Source organism: Symphalangus syndactylus, chromosome 7 (genome assembly GCF_028878055.3).
Source record: "Symphalangus syndactylus isolate Jambi chromosome 7, NHGRI_mSymSyn1-v2.1_pri, whole genome shotgun sequence".
In the NCBI taxonomy this organism is placed as follows: Eukaryota; Metazoa; Chordata; class Mammalia; order Primates; family Hylobatidae; genus Symphalangus; species Symphalangus syndactylus.
The window spans coordinates 108,137,710-108,160,485 of NC_072429.2; the positions used below are offsets into that span (position 1 = coordinate 108,137,710).

The 22,776-nt window shown below is 38.4% G+C and overlaps 2 protein-coding genes across 4 annotated transcripts in view; one reads left to right on the forward strand and one right to left on the reverse strand.

Moving 5' to 3' along the window:
• NUDCD1 (NudC domain containing 1) overlaps positions 1 to 10,407 on the reverse strand; it is an 88,051-nt gene extending 77,644 nt beyond the window's left edge. The window contains exon 1 of one of the 2 annotated variants that reach the window (XM_055287067.2): positions 10,167 to 10,407. In XM_055287067.2, coding sequence (XP_055143042.1) covers positions 10,167 to 10,284 — 118 coding nt within the window. In that variant the 5' untranslated portion in view covers positions 10,285 to 10,407. Of the gene's footprint in view, positions 1 to 6,099; positions 6,230 to 10,166 lie in introns of those variants that run through there. The other variant, XM_055287068.1, reaches the window with a different exon arrangement.
• A 50-nt stretch (positions 10,408 to 10,457) lies between these two features.
• On the forward strand, positions 10,458 to 22,282 carry ENY2 (ENY2 transcription and export complex 2 subunit). Of its 2 annotated transcripts, none has more exons than XM_055287071.2 (5): positions 10,458 to 10,748; positions 12,404 to 12,480; positions 15,566 to 15,636; positions 16,760 to 16,834; positions 19,722 to 22,282. In XM_055287071.2, the coding sequence occupies exons 1-5, from the start codon at positions 10,743 to 10,745 to the stop codon at positions 19,796 to 19,798; spliced, it is 306 nt and encodes a 101-aa protein (XP_055143046.1). In that variant the 5' UTR covers positions 10,458 to 10,742; the 3' UTR covers positions 19,799 to 22,282. The 2 variants fall into 2 exon arrangements, with proteins under 2 accessions (XP_055143046.1, XP_055143047.1); XM_055287072.2 differs by having other exon boundaries at positions 10,526 to 10,676.
• The last annotated feature ends 494 nt before the right edge of the window (positions 22,283 to 22,776 follow it).

Here is a 22,776-nt window from a genome sequence, read left to right on the forward strand (position 1 = left end):
ACAAATAGGATTATATTTAACTAAACAATAACAACAAAAAAAACCTCTGCAGAGCAAAAGAAACAACCAACCTAGTGAAGAGACAATCTATAGAATGGGAGAAAATATTTGCAAACTATTCAATCGTAAGGAATGAAAATTTTTTTGGCTGTTGAAGCAAAAAAAAAAAAGTCTCATTATAAAGAGGGCAAAGATCTTAACAGACATTTCTCAAAAGAATATATAAATAAATAGCCAACAGGTACATGAAAAAATGCTCAACGTCACTAATTATTGAGGAAATGCAAATCGAAATCACAATGAGATATCATCTTCCTCTAGTTAGAATGGCTATTTTCAAAAAAATACAAAAAAAAAATAACAAATGCTGGCAAGGATGTGGAGAAAAGGGAATGCATAATCTGTCAGTGGGAATGTAAATTAGTACAGCCATAATGGAAAATAGTAAAGAGGTTTCTCAAAAAACTAAAACTATAACTACTATACCACAATAGTCACTCCCACAAATGAATATTTATCAAAACAAAAGAAAGTCAGTATATCAAAAGGAATACCATCACTTCCATGATTATTTCAGCACTATTTACAAAAGCCAAGACATGGGGGAAACCTAAGTGGCCATCAAAGGATGAACAGATAAAGAAAATGTAGTATATACACACTGAAATACTATGCAGCCATAAAAAAGAACGAAATTCTATCATTTGCAGCAACATAGATGGAACTGGAGGTTATTAAGTTAAGTGAAATAAACCAGGCACAGGGCTGGGCACCGTGGCTCAGGCCTGTAATCCCAGCACTTTGAGAGGCCAAGGCTGGCGGATCATGAGGTCAGGAGATTGAGACCATCCTGGCCAACATGGTGAAATCCCGTCTCTACTAAAAATACAAAAAACAAATCAGCTGGGTGTGACGGTGCGTGCCTGTAATTCTAACTACTGGAGAGGCTGAAGCACGAGAATCGCTTGAACCCAGGAGGCGGAGGTTGCAGTGAGCCAAGATTGCTCCACTGCACTCCAGCCTGGGACAGAGTGAGACTTCATCTCAAAAATAAATAAATAAACCAGGTACAGAAAGACATCATATACACAGATAAAAAAGTGGATTTCATGGAGGGAGAGAGTAGAAAGATAGTTATCAGAGGCTGGGAAAGATGGGGGTGGGCGATGAAGGGAGGTTGCTTAATGGGTACGAACATACAATTAAAAGGATTAAGTTCTCATGTTTGATAGCACAGTTGGATGACTACAGTTAACAACAATATATTGTATGTTTCAAAACAGCGAGTACCAAAATAGCTAGAAGATTAAAAATGTTCCCAACACAAAGAAATGGTAAATACTGAAGTTGATGAACACCCTAAATACTGATGTGATCATTACATACTGTATGCATGCATCAAAATATAACATAAAATCCCAGTTTATCAATTTAACATATTTTTAAAATAAAAAATATACCTATATACATGCATACCCACTCCTCTACTTTTCCAGACAGAAGGAAAATCTGTAAAATGTAGGAAGAAAAACTTGTGTTCAAAGAACACAAAAAAGACCACACTGTTCAAAGAAGGCCACACTGGCCGAAATGCAGAGCAACAAGGGGACTTGTACAGGAAAGGTTGCAATAAATGAAAACTCAGCAAGGACTGGATTATGAATGGACTGTATTTATTTTTGTTGACAAATTCAATTTAAAAGAATTCATTAACAGTTTTTAAGCAGGAGAGTAAAGTTCAGATTTGAGTTTACAAAACAGTACTTATAACTACAATATGGAAAACAAATTGGAATAAAGCAGGGTAAATCCAGGAAGATCCACTAGAAAGCTATTGCAATCATCTGGTTGAGAGATCATGGAAACATTTCACAGGTAAAAATCCTAATTATGATAGATTTGATAGAGGTTGAGGAAACATAACACCACTTATTTTATAAGCAACAGTTAGAAATATGTATTCTACTGATTAGGAGGAAGACAATGATCATTTCTTGGTTTTCTAGCACCACTGTGTGGATGAAACTCGATACTGCAGGAAAAGTGCATGGTAACATAAGGGCCTGAAGCAGTAATATTAGACAACGCTATAACAAATACATTTTCTTCATATCTGTGCAAAGACCTCTGGGCAATCCTGAACAAACTAGAGGCTTCTTAGACATCTGCCTTATTACAACACTTCATGATTGTTTCATTCCAACAAGATAATTTATATAAGTTATTAAGACACAGATGTGAGTCTAGGCTACATTACACGCTATTTTGTAAAAGCCCTATTAATGCATAGAAAAAGGACACCTCTCTGGCCCCAAATGAGAAAGGAAAAGTTATCACATGATGATGACCATGTCAATTATCTTGATTATAAAAGTGGGAGGCAGAGCAATTGAAAGTAGAAAAGCAGTGTCCAGAATGTGACAGTTCTTAGCTACTGGCAGAGCTCTGTCGCAGAGTTCTCTCAAAAAAAGAAGTAGGGGGCAGTGAGGCTTCAATCTCTGCATAGATCTTTGTAAGGGTTGAAGGAGAGGAACTTTTTACAGAGAAGCCAGTGTAGTAAATATTTTATTATTTAATGATATCTTGCATTGAAAATAAAAGAGCTTTGCTGAAAAATCTGATAAGGATTAGTCTTCTAAAAAGAACTTAGGGGCCGGGCGCGGTGGCTCACGCTTGTAATCCCAGCACTTTGGGAGGCCGAGGCGGGCGGATCACGAGGTCAGGGGATCGAGACCACGGTGAAACCCCGTCTCTACTAAAAATACAAAAAAATTAGCCTGGCCTGGTGGCGGGCACCTGTAGTCCCAGCTACTTGGGAGGCTGAGGCAGGAGAATGGCATGAACCTGGGAGGTGGAGGTTGCAGTGAGCCAAGATTGTGCCACTGCACTCCAGCCTGGGCGACAGAGCCAGACTCCGTCTCAAAAAAAAAAAAAAAAAAAAAAAAAAAAAAAAAAAAAAAGAACTTAGGGCCTCACAAGAAGAGTCTCCCTTAACATTTGCCCAAATACTTACCGAACCTCAAAACCTAGTTTTTCACATGAAAACCACAAAAGCCTCATGGGACCTCAAAGGCCTATAGTTTTTCATTCATAAATTATTTATTGAGTATCTACTATATGTACCAGACATTGTGGTTGGCATTGGGCACAAACAGTGAATAAAACAGACCTGTCTCCTGCACTAATGGTGCTAACAATGATATTCATTACTGTTTCTTGACTTCTCAAAATACACTATTACTTGAACCACATGATATTGCCAATATTTAACTCTTTGACATCAATTAAATATGATGCAGTCTAATATTTACATAAGCAAAGTATAATAATCTTTAAAAACGGAGAAGAGAGAGGCAAAGAACATTAACTTACAAAGGTCACTTCGTGGACCACTTATCTTCTAGAATCAATCCAATAAGTCTTCTTTTCACCTAGTTACTGAGCTTGCTATTTATCTATGAAGGTGTAAAAAAGTAAAAGTCCACAAATTCTAAAGCGAGACTTAAAGAACACGGGAGGACCAGAGTTAACAGCACTGCTCCCATAAAATTATTTTATGCAATACTTCTCTGACCATAACACATTTATGTGGGTATTTTCCCCATCTTTTCCTCCATAAGGGTAGAGATGAGTTTTATGGTCAACTCTACATAAATACAATGGTTACGTGGCTTTCCCTCCCTTTACTCTAACTGTAGTGTAAATCTTCACCAGCTTTTCTTCCCCCTGCTCTGAAGAAAGAAAAAGGCCAGAGTGACCACAAAGATCATTAGAAAAAGTATGGGCTTTAGGGTCAGCTTTGCTGAATAGCTTAGTTAAGTTAGCTCATCTTATTGCCCATTTCCTCATCTATAATAAAGGTTAGTAATACTAATTGTACAAAAGCATTGACAAGCTTCAATTGAAATATGCAATGTATTTACTATCAATGCATGGCACATAAGATTAAGCATTGATTTCCCTGTTCCTTTTCTCCCATCCAGGGCTAATTCCCACACAGGTGTTTATGATTCAGTTTTCTCCTGCCAGAAGTTATCTCCTCTCCACTGGTGTTTCCCCTCCACTTACATATGCTGAAATTTCCCCACTCGCAAAATAAACAAATAAAAAAGGCTTCCTTTTCTCTGCCTGACCGCTAAAGCAGAGCTCTCCCCTACCTTGTTCTTCTCAAACTTCTTTAAAAAGCCGTTTATACATCCATTTTCTCACTATCCTCATTAGCCCTTTTCAATTGTTTCTAGCTCTATTATTCTACAGAAAATATTTTTTCACTTAAAAATACATATTGAACAACTTTTGTTTGCAGCCAAGATGGAAGAATAGGAACCAGATTTATCTTTCCACCAGAAACATCCAATAAGATGAAATAAACCAGAGAAAGTTAAATGAAACAATAGTTTTCAAGACAGCAGACATAAAGCAACAAAGGAGACTTAGGAGATTAGCCCTACCACCAATCTGGTTTACTGCCTTCAGGAGTTTCCAGACCACAGCGCAAAGAAGGGAAAATGAGGTATAGTCAACTCTACATAAATACAACGGTTACATGGCTTTTCCCTCCCTTTAACTGTAGTGTAAATCTTCACCAGCTTTTCTTCCCCCTTCTCTGAAGAAAGAAAAAGGCCAGAGTACTTGTATGTAGAGTTGACTTCAACCTCCTTGAGTTGAAGAAACTAGGCTGCCCGGGGAGATAAGGCAGCTATACTTCATTAGACAGAGTAGCAGAGAAAAGAGAGATGCAGAGAGAAGCCCAGAGATCTGAGAGTCTGCCTCAAGTACTCAAGAGTACTAATGGCATGTGTTTGAGGTGATTACCCCAGGCTACAGAAAGAACCATCTGAAAGGGTTGAAGAGAAATGCCGGGCACTCACACAAGGCTAGGAACCATAACTGCTCCCAATAAGCAGAATGGAGAAAACCCTTAATTTGTGGGATACTGGGTAGTGAACACAGGAAAGTCTTGCCTGGGTAGTGGGAAATAACCCTAGACTGAGCACAGCTCCTGATCGGACTAACAAATCATAAAAGCAAGAACCAGTGGAATTAATCTGTTTCCAAGTAACTCAACTACATCCCAGAAAAAAATCTCAAGAACATTAGAAAAATACAAAAATAACCTGCACCTAACAAGGTAAAATTCACAATGTCTGGCGTCCAATCAAAGATTACCAGATATGCAAAGAGGAAAGAAAACAAAATCCATAATGAAGAGAATTACCAATCAATAGAAGCCAATATAAAACTGACATGGAAGCTACAATTCACAGAACAAGATGTAAAAACAATTATTGCCACGTATACTCCATGTATGTTCAACATAAGTAAGTAGAAGCATGAAAGATGCAAGATTTAAGTCAAACTTCTAGATGTGAATATTACAATGTCCAAAATGAAAAATACACCAGATGGGATTAACAACAGATTAATATTACAAAAAAAAAAGTAAACGAAACTAAAGGCATGCAAATGTAAACTACTGGCAATAAAACAGAAAAAAGTATAAAGAAAAAATGAAACAGGCATTCATGAGCTGAGGCCAACTTCTGTGATCTAAAAATGTGTAACTGGAGTCTTCAAAGGAGAGAAAGGGGGAAAATTGGAAGAAATAATAGCCCAAATATGATCTTGATAAAAACTATATGTCCACAGTTTATAGCCAAACAAACCCAAAACTTAAGAATCATAAAGAAAACCACAGCTGGGCACAATATTATCAAACTGCTCAAAACCAGTGTAAAAGAGAAAAATCTTAAAACAGAAGAAAAAAGGCATGTTATGTAAAGAGCAACAAAGATAGGATAATGAGATTTCTCATCAGAAACAATATAAGCAAGAAGACTGAGGCTATAACTTTAAAGCACTGAAAGAAAAAACTGTCAACCTAGAATGCAGAAAGAGCAGAGAGATGGTTACAGAAGGGTACAAGGAAACTTTGGGAATGATAGCTAAGTTTAGTATCTTGATTGTGGTGATGATTTCACGGGTGTATACATATATCACAACTTGTTAAGTTGTTGTACATTTTAAATTTGTAGTTTATTGTCAATTATGTCTTCATAAAGCTGTTTAATCTGTGAGACAAATTTATGTCCTACTTACCAGGCATGCTCCAACCCTGGAGATAAAGCATTGAAAATGATGGACACGGGACTCTTCAATACAAAATCAATAATCTTAGCAAAGAAAACATACTGGATGCTACGAAGTATGATAAAGTCTATGAAGTACCGGTTACTATGGCAATGTATAATATAGATTCTATAGCATAGATTCTGACTAGTTAAGAAAGGAATCCCTGAGGAAGTAACATGTAAGCCAACATGAAAGAATGAAGTATGAATTAGCTAAGTGAAATATAGGTGGGAAACATATAAAAACATATAAAAAGACATATTAAACGAAGATTCTAGGAAAAGGATATTTATAAATGCCTAGGAAGGGAATTGCCGGATCAAAAGGCAATTACAATTTGATTAAAAATAAGTTTTTCATTTAGTTCTTTGGAATAGAAAAAGACAAAGTGACATTTACTGCTTATGCAGCAAAGGAAATTTTGGTACAACTTAATAACATTATTTAAGACAAGAGAATAAGCCTCATTGCATCAAGTTCTTGACACCATACACGACGTCATCTTTACATCTTAAATGCAGTGTTTCAGGTAGCCAAGGTGCCCATCAAAGGTTTGTGGAACTAAAGTGAACTCCTTCCGTTAGAATAAAATCAAATTACCAGGAGCGCCTCAATTATGCTTCACTATCTCTAGAAATGATAGTTTTTAAACAAAATAATCTTTTTCATCATCCTCAAGTAATTCCTAATGAAAAACTCATCATGTGAACTATTGCAAAAGCCTCCTGTTTGCTGTGTGCAGTCATCTCATCTTCCAAACTCAACCTCCACAGAGCCTGAGGTAAGCTTTTCAACTCCCATATCTGTTCATGTCCCTTGTACTTAAAATGTGGTACACATACACCATGGAATACTATGCAGCCATAAAAAGGAACACAATCATATCCTTCAAAGAGGACATGGAAGGAGCTGGAAGCCACTGTCCTCAACAAACTAATGAAGGAACAGAACACAAAACACCACATGTTCTCACTTGTAAGTGGGAGCTGAACAATGAGATCACATGGACACAGGGAGGGGAACACCACACACTGTTGTCTGTCAGAGGATGGGGTAGGGGGAGGGAGAGCATTAGGAAAAATAGCTAATGCACTCTGGGCTTAATACCTAGGTGATGGGTTAATAGGTGCAGCAAACCACCACGGCACACGTTTACCTATGCACCAAACCTGCACATCCTGCACATGTACCCTGGAACTTCAAAGAAAAAAAAAATAGGCGGAGCAGTGGCTCAGGCCTGTAATCCCAGCACTTTGGGAGGCCAAGGCAGGTGGATCGCGACGTCAGGAGTGCAAGACCAGCTTGGCCAAGATGGTAAAATTCCGTCACTACTAAAAATACAAAAATTAGCTGGGCTTGGTGGCAGGCACTTGTAATCCCAGCTACTCCAGAGGCTGAGGCAGAGAACTGCTTGAACCCGGGAGGCGGAAGTTGCGGTGAGCTGAGATCACACCACTGCACTCCAGCCTCGACGACAGAGACTCCGTCTCAAAAAACAAAACAAAAACAAAAACAAACAAACAAAAATTAGCTGGGCATGGTGGCGGGCGCCTGTAATCCCAACTACTCGGGAGGCTGAGGCAGGAGAATCGCCTGAACCCGAAGGCAGAGGTTGCAGTGAGACGAGATCACGAGATCACACCACTACAGTCCAGCCTGGGCAATAGAGCAAGACTCAGCCTCAAAAAAAAAAAAAAAAAAAAAAAAAAATCTTCAAATGGCACCTGATATCCTGCAGTTGTACATCCCAAACACAGAATCTAAGATTGACGCCGATGAAATGAGTACGGAACAAGGACAACTTTGTGAATTTTTTCTAAAGTTAAAGTATTCAATGGATTGTTTATTGTGAGATTTTGCTTCCTGCTTTTTTGGTGTTAAAATATCCTTTTGTTTATGAAAAGATGGATGAGTAAATGATAGTTTTTAAGAAATATCTCCACCTAGTAAACAGAAAACTTGACAGAACTACAGCAGCTGAGTTTTATTTTATATTGTATTGGCTCAATACAAAAATGTCAGGGAAACACTGAATGACCGGAAATCCAAAAGGCAGCCAAGGCCCTCACTGATCTATTTCCTCTCACTTTCCCAGACGTTTTGCTCTGGCAATATACGAGTGCAAGGATGTCCAGCATACAACCTACTAATTATTTCCCTTTCCTCATGCTTTCCCATGAATGGAATGACCGCAACAATTTCTTCTCTTCTTCATATACTCATTTTATTGAATACATACTATAAGCCAAGCACTAGATATAGGGTAGTGAGCAAAAGAAAAACATCACTGTTTTCAAGGAACTCAGTCTAGTGGAGGAAACAGACAACAAATCAAGATAGAATTTAAAAGGCCGATAAGTACATCTTATGGAGAATGCAATGACGAAGCCCAAAAGTGAAGGCAGGAAGGCTAGTCAGGAGGCTACTAGAGATCAGGTAAGAGATAACTCTGATTTGGATTAGGGTGGAGACCTAGAGGTATCAAAATGTGGAGTTGCTACCAAGCAGACAGTGGCTAAAAGAAAAAAACCCCAAATGACTCCAGCACAAGTGTCTCTTGGAACCAACCTGGGCTAGTCTAGTCGGCTAAAAGATAAGAGATCACACGGAGAAAAGTCAAGAGGAGACCATGTGAAAGAATCTTAAACCAGCCTATAGTCTGAGACCCTACCCCCACCCTCCAAACATATGAGGAAGTCCAGCCACATGAGCAGAGCTTCCTAGCAGATCCATTACTGAACAAGGATGCACCAATGAGCCTAACTAGAAGAACCACTCAGCTGACCCGTAGACTTGTGAGCAATAACTGCTTCTTGTTTTGAGACACTGAATTTTGGCTTCACTTTCAAATGCACTAACTAAACATGGTGATACCATCTACTGACATGGGGTGACTGGAAGAAACACGGTGGCAAAGAGGAAAAGGAAGCAAGTAAAAAGAAAAATCAAGTTTATCCTCTCTCATCCTAGTCAACTCTTACCTACCCTTCAAAGCTCAACTTAGATATTAACTCCTCCAAGAAGCCTTCCCAGATCCCCAGACAAGTTTAGGAAAGATATTCAAGTACCACCATTATATTTTGGACATATCCCTATCACTGCCTTCCCATATTGTTTTACAATTTTCTGTTTACAATTTTCTTCCTAACTAGTTAATAGTCCTCTTCTGTTATGGAAGGTGTCTTGTTCATTTTGATATCATCAGGACGTAACACAAAACAGGCACTCCGTAAATACTTCTGAATTTAATAAATCAATTAGCAAAAACTTGTTTTATACTTTAATGTCTGTTATTATAATTAACTCTAGATCACTATTTCTCAAAGTGTGATCTCTGAAAACATGCATCAGAATCAGCAGGGGTGTGTATTTTAAAATGCAGATCTCTGGGCTCTATCATAACGAAAATGCCGTTAAGTTGTAAAAACAAGAGTAAGGATATTCTACCAGCTACAGATAAAGCAAGGAGTAGCAGTGTGGGAGTAAATCCACTTTCCTCACTATCTTCTAAAGATGTTCTCTACCACAGAGTTCTTAATGTGCCAGGAACTGAGTAATTAAAAATGCTACGACTGGAATGTAGTTTCTCTTCTAAGAAACGGCTCTCGGTCAGAGGAAACAGGAACTGGGGGTCCTCCAAGGAGGTGTGGTTTCTCAACGCACACGTTCACAAGCGATGCTCCAGGAGGAAGGAATGTTCTCAGCGTCCCCCGAAACAGGAGCCAGGCTGTGGACACACAGCAGCCAGGGCCCCAGGCAGCACCCGCACGCCAGCCCTCAGACCTCAGACCTCAGAGGCTGGGCTGCTGACGGAGAGGGCCCAGGGTCCCGTTACCGAAGAGCGTGCGAAGGCGGCTCCCACCGGGTTCTGGGATGGACATCATTCCCCAGAAGCAGCGGCCTCCGTGAGTCCACCCAAGCCGCCACGGTGGCTTCGCTTGCCAGTCAGAAAGAAAGAAATTGCGGGAAGGGTCCGGCCGGAGGCAGCCGAAAAGGGAAAGGAACGGAGTACGAAGGGCGCCGCCGCTTCCCACCTGCGTCAAGCTCCAGCTGGTAACAAGGCAGCGGCTCAAGAGAGAGCTTGTAACCCTCGAAGCGGGGATCCAACAGAGGTCTCTTCACCTGTAGGGAGCAATTAGCCGCCACCTCCATCGCTTTCCAGGGTCGCAGCGTGAGAATTAATAAAGCCCTTGTTGAAAGGTCCGCGCTTCACGCCTCGCACGGAGACTGGGAAGCGGCGTGGTTCCCATCCCAGAAAACACTGCGGTGCGAACTGCCTTCTGGGAAATGTAGTGTCCGTGAAAAAGTTGAGACTGTTGCATGCTGGGCTATGTAGTTCTCCTAGTACTTAGCGCCCGCGCGACGGCAAGGTCTGAACTCTCTTACCCAGAGGCCCTAGCAACCAGGAGGCGGCCCGCGCTGGTTAAATTCTCACATTATAGGCAGGGTGGCGAGACCCCGCCCCGGAAATGCGTGTTCTAGCTTTCTGTGTGCTTAGGTGCCCGAGCTACTGAGGGTCTAAGTCCGGGCAGCCGAAGAGTGTGGTAGGTAACGGTCGTCAGCGCAAGGGTCATTTCGTCGCTGGGAAGGGACGGCCCTCGCCCGCGGTGATGGTGGTGAGCTATGCCCGTGGTCCTCAGGGCCGGGACCCGGGCCCAGCCCAGGCTCCTTTCGATGTACTGTCTTTCGTTAGCGTCCCCGACCCGCGCTCGCGGGCCTGTAGGGCTCTCCGACAGGGCGTGCTACCGGAGTTGGCCTGAAGCCAGTCCTCGCTTTGTTTTCTGGCTCCTCCCCTCCCGCCTCTCCCGCTGTCTCCGCCCCGTTCTATTTTCCCTAAGAATGTCTGAACTGGGAGGGATACCCTAGCGCCCTTGTTTTACCAGTGAGAAAACTGAGGCCTTTAAGAATTAAGTGACTTGTCCAAGGTCACTATCCGTATTTTAGGAGCCAAGACGAGATCAAGTTCAATATTCCAGGAATGGTACTGACTAGACCTTGTAGTTATTTTGAAAATGTTAGCCTCCAATTACAAAAGTAAGCATTTCCTAGTTCTCACTCAACTTCTCCTTTTCCCTGTTCCTCTCAAAAAAGAAAAAAAAAAATCAACTCTGGAAACTCATTGCCAGTCTGAATTTTCAATAGGCCAGATGGAAGACAACAAAAGTAATCTCAAGTTAGTGACAGATTAGATGGGAAAACGTTAGTTTACGCCAAGTTTTATTTAATTTAAACTTTTAAGTGGCTTGAACTCTTTCAAAACCTAACTTTCCTCTCCTTTCAACATCATTTTGGTTTGGGTTGTCTGTTTTTACTGAAAATTGAGGACTTTGTAAGTTAGGAATTTGTTTGAGATTTGTTTTCTCCTTATCCCACCAGCAATGTGTGTGTAAACACACACATCCACACACTTAGGTTTAGCAGTTGTAATTGTGGGTTCATTCTAGTGAAGAGTAAGGCAAAACACTTAGAGCCTTATCTAGTAATTTTATTTTTTTGATTAATTATTATTATTATTATTTTTTTTTGAGACGGAGTCTTGCCCTGACACCCAGGTTGGAGTGCAGCGGCGCAATGTCGGCTCACTGCAACCTCTGTCTCCCGGGTTCAAGCGATTCTTCTGCCTCAGCCTCCTGAGTAGCTGGGATTACAGACACCTGCCACCAAGTCCGGCTTATTTTTCTATTTTTAGTAGAGACGGGGTTTCACCATCTTGGTCAGGCTGGTCTTGAGCTCCTGACCTCGTGATCCACCCGCCTGGGCCTCCCAAAGTGCTGGGATTACAGGTGTGACCCACTGCACCCGGCCTGGTAATTTTATTTTTTTACTAGTAGTGTTTAATCTTTTTTTGATGTTTAGTATATATGACTTCTCCGAATTTTTGGATGCAGTCTGTGCAGAAGTGATCGGCAGTTATGTTCAGTTTGGGAGCTCCTAGGGTCAAAGTACTTGAGTTCAAATTCTGCCTTTCCACTTTCTATCTCTGTGCCTCAGTTTCCTCATCAGTAAAATACAGATTATTTTATTAATATGAATATGTAACAATACGTTCTGGGAATTAAATGTGATGTTTAAAAAAAGCAAATGCACACTGCATTAGCCCAGTGCCAAGCACATAAGTGTTTAATAAAGAGTAATGACATTGTTAACACACTTGAAATGTATCACCCCTTCAGTTAATAGAATGGTAAACATGTTAGGATGCCTGCCTAGAGGATTTAGAAGAAAATGCTTTGTAAATGTTCTATATCTGAAAATACATGTTGATGCCCAGGTTAGCAAGATGAACAAAGATGCGCAGATGAGAGCAGCGATTAACCAAAAGTTGATAGAAACTGGAGAAAGAGAACGGTAAGTAATAGATTGTGTTAATAAATTACATTTCACCGTCTTTAATAGTTAGCTTGTAAGAATCTAAACAAGAAATGAAACATGTCACTGGAAAGAATTACAGACAATTGAGATTATAAAAGTTTCTATTCCAAACATCTGGAAAAAATAATTTAGGTTTGTTAAGTATTGCAGGACTTGGAGGGAAGTGGTGATGTAGAAAGATGAGCAAGATATGGCTCTTAAAGATAATTTGATGGAGAAGAAAAAGTACATACCTGAATTACAACTGGAGACATAATGTTACCTGAGTTTTAACAGGGAGACAATGTTGTGGAACCAGCTGCATTTACCAAGCTCTCAACCTTGGAGCAGCAAGTGCTGTTTCCACTCTCTAAAACATTCTTCCTTCTCTTACTTTTTAGCTAATTCTAGCTCAACTATCAGGTCTAATTTATATATTGTCTTTTCAAGGAATATTTTTAAGTCCCAAATAGCTTGTTCCATCATAGCATTTAATCAACATTGTATTCTAACAATCTACTTGGCTAGTTTGTATCCTCCAGTATAAGTTCTTTAACACCAAAAACAACATTTTATACCCAGCATCTAATGCTTTGTTTGGTTCATAATTGGCCAAGTAAATATTTACAGAATCAACAGGTTTAGAAGTACAAAGAAGGGGCCGAGGAATCAAGAAAGGCTCCCAGAGGCAGGGTTATAAAGTGAATAAGACAAATATGTATAAGGAAGGGGGAATCTTTCAACTCAACCTGGGCATTAAGGTGATCACATAAGATCTCACACAATAAGAAAAAGAGGTACATCTGTTGCTGACTTTATTTTTGGATGATGGGAGTCATTTAAAGTTTTAAGAAAGGGAATGACTAGATCACGTTTACACTTTAGGAAGCTTACTCTGTTGGTGTGGAGCTTGGACTTGAAGGGGACAAGATAGATGGCAGAAAAATGAGGTAGAAGATTATATAGGGTTGAAAATGGAAAACTCCAAAAATTGGAAGGAGATCTTAGAATTTTAATAAAATGTAGAGACAGCAACCCTCAAAATGAGGAAGGAGGCATCTATAACTGCCTTGGGTAGCTTTAGAAGATAGTACTGCTGGTAAGGAGTACGGATTGTGTGTTGTTTTTTTTGTTTTGTTTTTGATTCGTGCATCTTCAAGTTACTGATTTTCTATCATATGCCATGCCCTGTTAAGGTGTTGGAGGTAACAGTAGTAGACAAAAATGGAGTCTGTGTTTTCATGGAGCTTGCATTCTAATGGGAGGAGACAGATAAAACTGTGTAATAATGTCAGATGGTGATGAGCACTAGAGGAACAATAAAGCAGAAAATAAAGAGGTGTAGTATTTTAGATAGAAAAAACAAGAAATCAGAAGGAGGCCGTGCGTGGTGGCTCATGCCTGTAATCCCAGCACTTTGGGAGGCCGAGGCTGACGGATCACAAGGTCAGGAGATTGAGACTATCCTGGCTAAACTGGTGAAACCCCATCTCTACTAAAAATACAAAACTTAGCCATGCATGGTGATGGGCTGTAGTCCCAGCTACTCGGGAGGCTGAGGCAGGCGAATTGCTTGAACTCGGGAGGCGGAGGTTGCGGTGAGCTGAGATCGTGCCACTTCACTCCAGCCTGGGTGACGAGTGAAACTCCTTCTCAAAAAAAAAAAAAAAAAAAAATCAGAAGGATGTGAGGGCGAGCAGGGACTCTAAGTTCCTGAGATAGGAGCTTGCCTTTCGTTTTTGAGGAGCACAGGGATGCTAGGGAGACTTAGTAAATTGGGTGAGGGAGAGTGGAGATCAAGTCAGTGGCATAGCTGGGGAGAAGGCAGATCACGAAGGATCATGTAGGCTGTAATAAAGTCTTGGAGTTTTATTCTAAGTAAATTGGAAAGGCACTGGAGGTTTTTGAGCAGCGGGAGAAGAACTAAGTGTACAAGGGAAGAAGCAGGGAGACAACCTAGAATGCTATGGTAATATGCTAGAGAAGAGATGATGGCTTGAACTAGGGTAGTAATGGTGGAGATAGTGAGAAAGGTGAATTCTAGGTATATGTTTTAAATTGAACCCCATAGGATTTGCTCATAGATTGGATGTGTAGTGTTAACAAGGCAGCTGAGCGGAAGGATACTACAGAGATTCCTAGTCTGAAGAACCAGAAGAATGGAATTGCCATTCTCAGAAGAAGAACAAACAGGATGAAGTGGTAGAGAATCAAAAGTTGGATTTTGGCCCTATTAAGATTGAAAGACCTAATTAAATATTAAGATGAGAATGTCACATAGTGGATGTCTAGGGATAGTGAAAGTGGTTTGTAGGGAAAGAGAATTTGTTTGGGATGTGACATTTTTAACCTGAGAAGTTAAATGATTTAGGTTGAGGATTGAAGATTTGTAAAAGTGGATATGGCAAAAGGATAAGAAAATATTTTATTGCACCTGTGATGCCATTAGTTGCATATACACTGCCACTTTTTTGCCATTGAGAAAAAGAAAACACTGGGGGCATGCCAATTACTGAATCGTTAAAATGTGGGGAGAACAACAATCTTAAGTCAATGAAATACCATTGTCATTTTGTAGTTTAGAAGGGCCTGATAGGCTGGGATCAAAGAAGTGGGTAGCCTGTGAAGTTAGAGGTAATGGGGGAAGTAGTAGATCTAAAGGATAAGAAGTTGAGGTTAAAGAATGGATTTTGGAATTTGAAGATTTCAGAGGTGCAGCTGCTCCAGGTTCAGTTAATACTCTCTAGATGTTGTACAAGACCCATGATATTCCTGTTGGTAGAGGACAGTAGACAGTATGTAACGTGGCCAAAGAATAGAGCCTCTTGAAAAGTATTTTAGCCCCTCCACTTCATTTAATTTTACTCATTAAATGAGACCCAGATGAAATGAAAGGCCCAGAATTTACGTACTTGCATAAGATCAAAGAACTATTTAGCAATCGAACCAAGATTAGGCCACAGTTAAAGTTTTGTGACTGGAAGGCAGGGAATTTTTAGTTGAACACTGAACCTTTGCTTCATACATTCCTGTCTAAGATAGTTATACATTGTTCAATTTGAAAATACTTCTGTTTCAACAGCCTCAAAGAGTTGCTGAGAGCTAAATTAATTGAATGTGGCTGGAAAGATCAGTTGAAGGCACACTGTAAAGGTAATCAGTTTCATTTGGAAGATAAACTAATCCCATTTTTCTGATCAGGATTGGTTTGGGGGTTGCTTATTTTAAGGTATATTAAGTATTCAAGCATGATTTTAAACAAATACGGAATTTAATCTTGTAATGGTTTCCTCTTCTTGGTGACATACGTAGACCTAGTTCCCAAATTTTTAAGAAATTTTCTCTGTTTCTGTTAAGTGAAACATGAGCACTTAAGATTTTCTCTGGCATCAGAATATGGAATCTCATGTCTTTCAACAACTTTATTGTTTCTTATGTTTTAACTTAAATGGAACACTTTAGGGTTGGCAGACTTATAGAAATTATCTCTTTCCTGTCTTTAACGGTGAAAATTTGAAAAATTCATCTATGAAAGCTCTTAGGATGCACTTAAAAAAAAGTAGAAGGGAAGCTTATTAAATTGCTGGGTATTGTTGATGATACCATTTGATGTATTATACATGTCACTAAGGGGAGCCTCCTTTCTGTGTCAGCTTTTGATATAATGGAACTCTGGATATTTTTAATGAATCCCCATTGTATTGTAATGGTTTCTACAAATAAAAATAATAAACTATTTATATATTAACTGTAAGAAGGCAATGTGACAAATTAATAAAAGCATAGACTTTAAGGTCATATAGATTTTCATCACTGAAAGAGCTGGATTTCAACTCAGGGCTGGATGACTTATTTAATCTTTAAGCCTCAGTTGCCTCACCTGTGATGTGGGACAATGCGTAGCCCACTAGATCATCGTGAATATTAAATGTTGTAAAGCACCTAATAGAGATCTAGTAAATGTTAATTATAACAGTTAAAGTTTTTGGCATTTTACAGATGTTAGATTTGAATATTACAGTCTAAATTTATTGTAAGTGTCACAATTATTTATTAAGTTGCTGGTTATTTAGCTGAGACTTACGAACAGACTTTTATCTTTTAGATCTAAAGAATACTTGATGTGTTTGTAAGGTTGAACTAAATTTTCAGTGTCCTTTTTTAAAAAAAAACCAGTCTACACTCTAAAAACATGATCTTAACCCTTCCTCTATGAAAATCTTTCTTACAGATAATGATTTTAAATGATATGATTTGTTTTTTGCTTTTGCATAAGAGGTAATTAAAGAAAAAGGACTAGAACACGTTACTGTTGATGACTTGGTGGCTGAAATCACTCCAAAAGGCAGAGGTAAGGAATACAGAGTGTGTTAAAGGAAACATGCTGCAGACATGATTTTTTAAAAAATCTCTTGCTAATTCAGATTTTCTGTCTGTTTTTAAGGAAAAGCACTACCTGTGTTGCCTCTTGTAAAGAGTTAAAATTGCCTACCTGCCTCCTAGCATAGTCTGGGAGTAACAAATGAGATACTAGGTTTCAGTGTTCTTGTACTCTAGAACAGTGCACCAATGCAAGTTGATACAGTTATTCAAGCTAATAATTTTTAAAATACGGGATTCTGCAGTGTCAAATACTACATGAAGCTAGAATTTATAAACTTTATCAGATATGGCATGACTCCACTTAAATATTTAATAATTCAAAGTCTTATTCCAACCCCTGAGTCATTGCCCCTTTATCTCCTTATTAAAAATTAATGAAGGTCTGTCTTCTTAAATGTCTACTTAAGAATTTGGTAGCTCCATGACTTCATGTTCAGAGTAATTCATATTTAAGACTCACAATGCAACCATCTTCTTAATTTCAACCTTTAATGCCTTGTTTACAGAAGGCAAAGTTAAGATAGGAAATAATTATATTAAAACTGATGATGTGTAGTAAATGTTGTCAGGAGCTGCATCATTGTTATCTTAGATATAACTACATTATTTTCATTTACTTTGGTAAAGTTGGGGTTGTAACTGAAAGGTAAATTAGATGGCCCAAGTTGTTTTCTCACACAGAAATTGTGAAAAGAATTTAAGTGTAAAAAGTAAATAAGTTTGAAAATTATTACTACAGAACATGAATTTTTGAACTCCTCCCTGCTGGGAATAAGCTATAGAATCCCATGGTCCTTGCCAGCCATCTCTTTAGGCCTGTTTACAACTGAAACACCTGACTTTTTCTTCAAGTATGTCTCGGGGAAAGGAAAAAAAATTATTATTCCGCTTATGAATTTATATTTTTAAATTTCTCTATATTCATTTTGTTTTTGTTTTCTTCTGTGACTTACACTTAGTCTGTTAACATTATTTAGGAACCAGCTATACAAGTTAGAAACTATCCTTTGCTTCTCCTTCAATACTTAAACCTTGGACATTTCAATGTCTTGTAGCTCCCCTGCTAGAGAATGAGCAAATAAAGAAAAGAGAAGTAAAAATAGATGTTTTAATTTATGTTCTTAGTCTTCTTACTGTTGTTAAGAGTAGACATATTTTTTAACACAGTAAAATTGTCGTTTTTTTAGTGTGCAGTTCTGTGAACTTTATACGTATGTATAGGTTCATGTAGCTACCGCCGTCAGGATACAGAACAAACAGTTCCCTCACCACCAAAACCTCCCTCATGGTATTCTTTTATAGTCCCATCTTATTTCAAGGCAACTAACTGATCCTGTTCTCAATCACCGTAATTTTGATTAAAATTATTTTTAGTATACGTATTGATTACATTTCCAGTGGACTTGAATTAATTATATAGTCTTGATTTGTAGGTTGGCTTAAACGAAACAGTTTATAAAGAAGAATATCTGGCTTATTTGATTTGTATAATTTTTTATGGAAATACTGAACTGTGTATCTGAAGTTTTCCATTTCCCCAGAACACAAGTAAATACATCAGAAGTTTTAGTTAAGCCCCCCCCTTTTTTTTTTTGCATTTATGGTTTAATATTCCGAATAGATAATAGTCAAATGGGTCAAAAGTATAACATATAACAGTTGTAATTTTTTGGATTTTTACTAGCTCGGAGTGTATATACGTGAATTATTTCAGTAAAATACAAATTACCTTCTAAAACATATACCAGTTTATACTCCACCTAATATGAAAGTGCTCCCTTAGTCTTGCCAACACAGTGTTGCCAACAGTGTGTATGTATACATATATATTTTTACATGTGTGTACGTATACATATATATTTTTACATATGTGTATACTTAAAATATATATTATGTATGTTTATATATTTTATGTATGTATATAAATATATGTATATTTTTATATATGTATAAATATAGATACCTTTTTTTTTTTTTTTGAGATAGGATCTTGCTCTGTCACCCAGGATGGAGTGCAGTGGCATGATCATGGCTCACTAGCCCCGATCTCCCAGGCTTAAGTGATCCTTCTGCCTCAGCTTCCTGAGTAGCTGAGACCACAGACACACACCACCATGCTCCACTAATTTTATTTTTTGTAGAGACAGGTTTCGCCATGTTGCCCAGGCTGGTCTTGAACTCCCGGACTCAGGCAATCCTCCTGCCTCAGCCTTCCAGACTGCTGGGATGACAGGCATGAGCCATCGTACCCAGCCAACATAGTATATTATTGACCTTTGTATTTTTGCCTATGATTGGTAAAATATGCTATGTAAATGTGGTTTTAATTTCATTTCTCTTCTGAGATTGGGACCCTTTTATGTTCAAGAACTCTCCATTTCTTCATCTCTTTTGCTCATGTTTCTATTAGTCTTTTGATCTTTTCCTTATCAGTGTGAAACAACTGTATAGTAGAAAGATCAGCCCTTTTCTGTAAGAACATTTCTTCAGTTTTTATCTTTTGGCCTTGCTTATGGTGATTTTTCATTCAGCATAAATTGTTATTGTGTTTTAATCAAATTTATCCATCTGTTATAGCCTCTGTATTTAAAAATGGTCTTCTTTACTCCTAAAGAATTTTCTCATGTTTTCTTCTCATCAACATGCAGTGCATTTAGGCATTGGATAGTTCATTTAAAATGATGAGTTGCAAGAAGACACTTCTTTGTCAGATAACTTTACCCATTTTTTTAATTGAACATGAGGGTTATTTATGAAATGCTTATGTTGTTTACCCTGAGCAAAATGTCAGATCTTAAATTGTCATGTATTAATTGGTACCTTCTTACTCTTATTTTTTTATTTTTGTTTTTCAGCCCTGGTACCTGACAGTGTAAAGAAGGAGCTCCTACAAAGAATAAGAACATTCCTTGCTCAGCATGCCAGCCTTTAAGATTGAATTAGATTGTGTTGTTGTGGTTTTATTTCTGAAAGTAAAACTTGCCATAAATTAGAAAACAGTTTCCCAAAATAAAATCCTTTTTTGTATGATGGTATACAGTTTTCAGTAATGATGTATACATTGTATTGATTTTTTTCCCTAAATGTGTTATTTTAATAAATATCTCATGAATGAGTTTGAAGTTTGCTTGGATTTTGAAATGAATGGGACTTTGTCTTTATTACTAATTCATCAAATTTGTTGAGTGCAAAAGCAATTAATGTAGTTTAAGTATTTAGTATGTACAGTTCTCTGTTAACAGCTGAGAAGTAAGCAACCTTTTCTGACTGCATATGGTGTATTCCTCTTTTGAGTCCCCATAATATTTTATAAATTGTAATGCCCCATCTTGTACTACAGTTGTCTTATTCGTATTGTTTATAAACTCTGAGGGTTAGGACTGGGTCTTACTCATCTTTATGTGCCTTCCTTATGCTTCAAAGAATTTACCATCTAATGGAAGAGAGAACATTTGCAAGTTGGCTCCATACCAAGTTCCTTCCACATACTCTACTCATCTGAACTTTGAATGCAGAATCTTTAAATTGCATCCCCACATACTAAGGTCAAGAAAGAACTTAATGGGAAGTAATCTCCACACATTAGCTTTACCCTGACATCAGGATTGCCAAATCCAATGGACTCTTGTCTATTCTTACGTGACTTCTGCTGGAAAATGCGAATGTTGACCATCCTGCCACTTGGAACTCTATTCCCACTCCTCACATTGCTTTTCCTACCACTGGAAGTTCCTTCTGTTTCTTGTGGAGTACCTTTTGCTGTCTGGGACTTGTAAATAATGGTGTTTCCTAGGGCTCCCTCCAGGGCCCTCTGCCTCACTAACTGGATATACTTTTCCTGAGCAAATCCCAGGAAACTTGCGTCAGACCGTGACTTCAAATACAGGTTGATAAATGCTAAACTGTCTCCAAACCAGACTTCATCCTAGCCTCCACACCCAGACACCCAACTGCTATGGATCAACTTTTTAGAATATCCTCACTTCAAACTGACCTTATGTAAAATAATGACTTTTCCCCCCAATAATTGCCCCTGCTATATTCCTTATTTCTGAGTGGTACTTCCTAGCTATATAGATTATCTGAGGAGCTTACTGAAATGCTGATTGTGAAGATAAGGGGCATGGCTTTAAGATTCTGTATTTCTGGCGAGTACCCAACTGGTGCTCACGCTGCTGATAGAGAACCACTTCTGAGTATAGCAAGGCTGTAAATTATCCACTACGTGCCCTCATAATTGTCTTAGTTCAAGCCCAGATTATTGTAGTAGACTTAGTATTTCTTTGCCTTAGTTGATCTGTACCCCCTCCAATATCTATTCCACACTGTTGCCTAAGTGGCCTTAGCAATAATTCAAGTCGTTATTTTATTCCCCTGCTTGGAATTTCTCAATGTAGAATGAAACTCATTCAGCATTAACACCTAGGCACTTCTTGATCTGACATCCTGTTTCTCTAAAGAATCCCCACTATAAAGTTTCATCCCTAAGTACCTTTGAAAATCTGTTAACACAGAAGCCCCCCTTCTCATATGTTTCTCATTCCTGTTTGCCCTTCAAAGTTCAGCTTTAGTTGCTAAAACATTCAGACATCCCTCTGACTTAGATCTCCCAGTACTGTTTTTCTATAAGAAGCAGCTATGCGTAAGTCCTCTTCAACACAGTAGTTCTTGAACTTTTGCAGGCCTTTCCTGGAGAGGAGGAAATGACTTCTCTGACTCTGTATGATGCTTATTTGTGGATGAATGGGCAAGGGAACAAATGAAGGAACAAACAAGTAAATGAACAGTATGGGAGTATGAGAAAAGGTACAAGTTGGGTATAGTTGAGAAAAGGATTCAAATTGATCTTTGGTTCACTTCCAGAGACAATTTCATCTTTCTGATGAATTTAAAGTGTAGTCTTTGAACCAGCTGGGCTTAATTGTGTAAAGTTTTGAGCCTGAGGTAAGCACACAATCACAAAACCTACGCAAACGAGTTTTTTGTTTCACTTCATCTCTTATAAAACAATGTTCTAAAGTAAGTGATAGGGATGCTCATCATTCTGCTACCTATTATCACAATGAAAACAATCATAAATAGTACACAGGAAAGGTGAGAAATAGCGGATAGTTCTTATTTCATAGTACTGTATATGGAAATAAACCAAATTTGCTCGTAGAGATACTATTTTATTACCTCAAAAATATATAAAAATGAAAACGTTATGAAAATATTTTAAAATGGGATTTAAAAATAACTAAATTGAGAGCATCACAGCAATTTAGAATACTAAAGAGCATAGCTTTAAAATGATAGTGCTGAGAACTCTCCACCTCTACCCCACCACCTATAGGGTTCTTTGACATCTTACAAATGTTCTCTAGTTTGTATCTAGAATCACTTATATCTTTCAAATAAACCAACTTTGTGAACATCTTGACTCACATGATTGATTTCTGTAAGCTAGGAATATATTCTTTAAATTCTTGCACCCTTTCATGCTCAATGTTGGAAATTCAATAGGATTACTGTTACATGACTGCACCAGGTGAGTAAAATACTAATTAGGATTACTGTAAGCTGCTCGTATAGGATTAAAGAAGACCCAACTAAATTATTTATGTAATCACTTTGCTTTGGCATTGTAAGTGTATCATTTGGTTGAGCAGTGCCAAGCCAAGAAATGGGTGATGCTGGGGATTGGTAATTGGATATGGGACTTTTCATAACTTGATCAAAAGCTCCATCCAACTGAAGAGAGCTGTGACAGCTGTTCAGTAGCTGATACTGGAAATGATCCAGTGTGTGTGTGTGTGTGTAAAACCCGTCTTGTAAATGACTCACGTTACTCAATGACTTCATAAACCCCCTCAAATTTACCATTAGAAACCACACGAAAGTCATTGGATGAATCTGCCAAGAAAACTA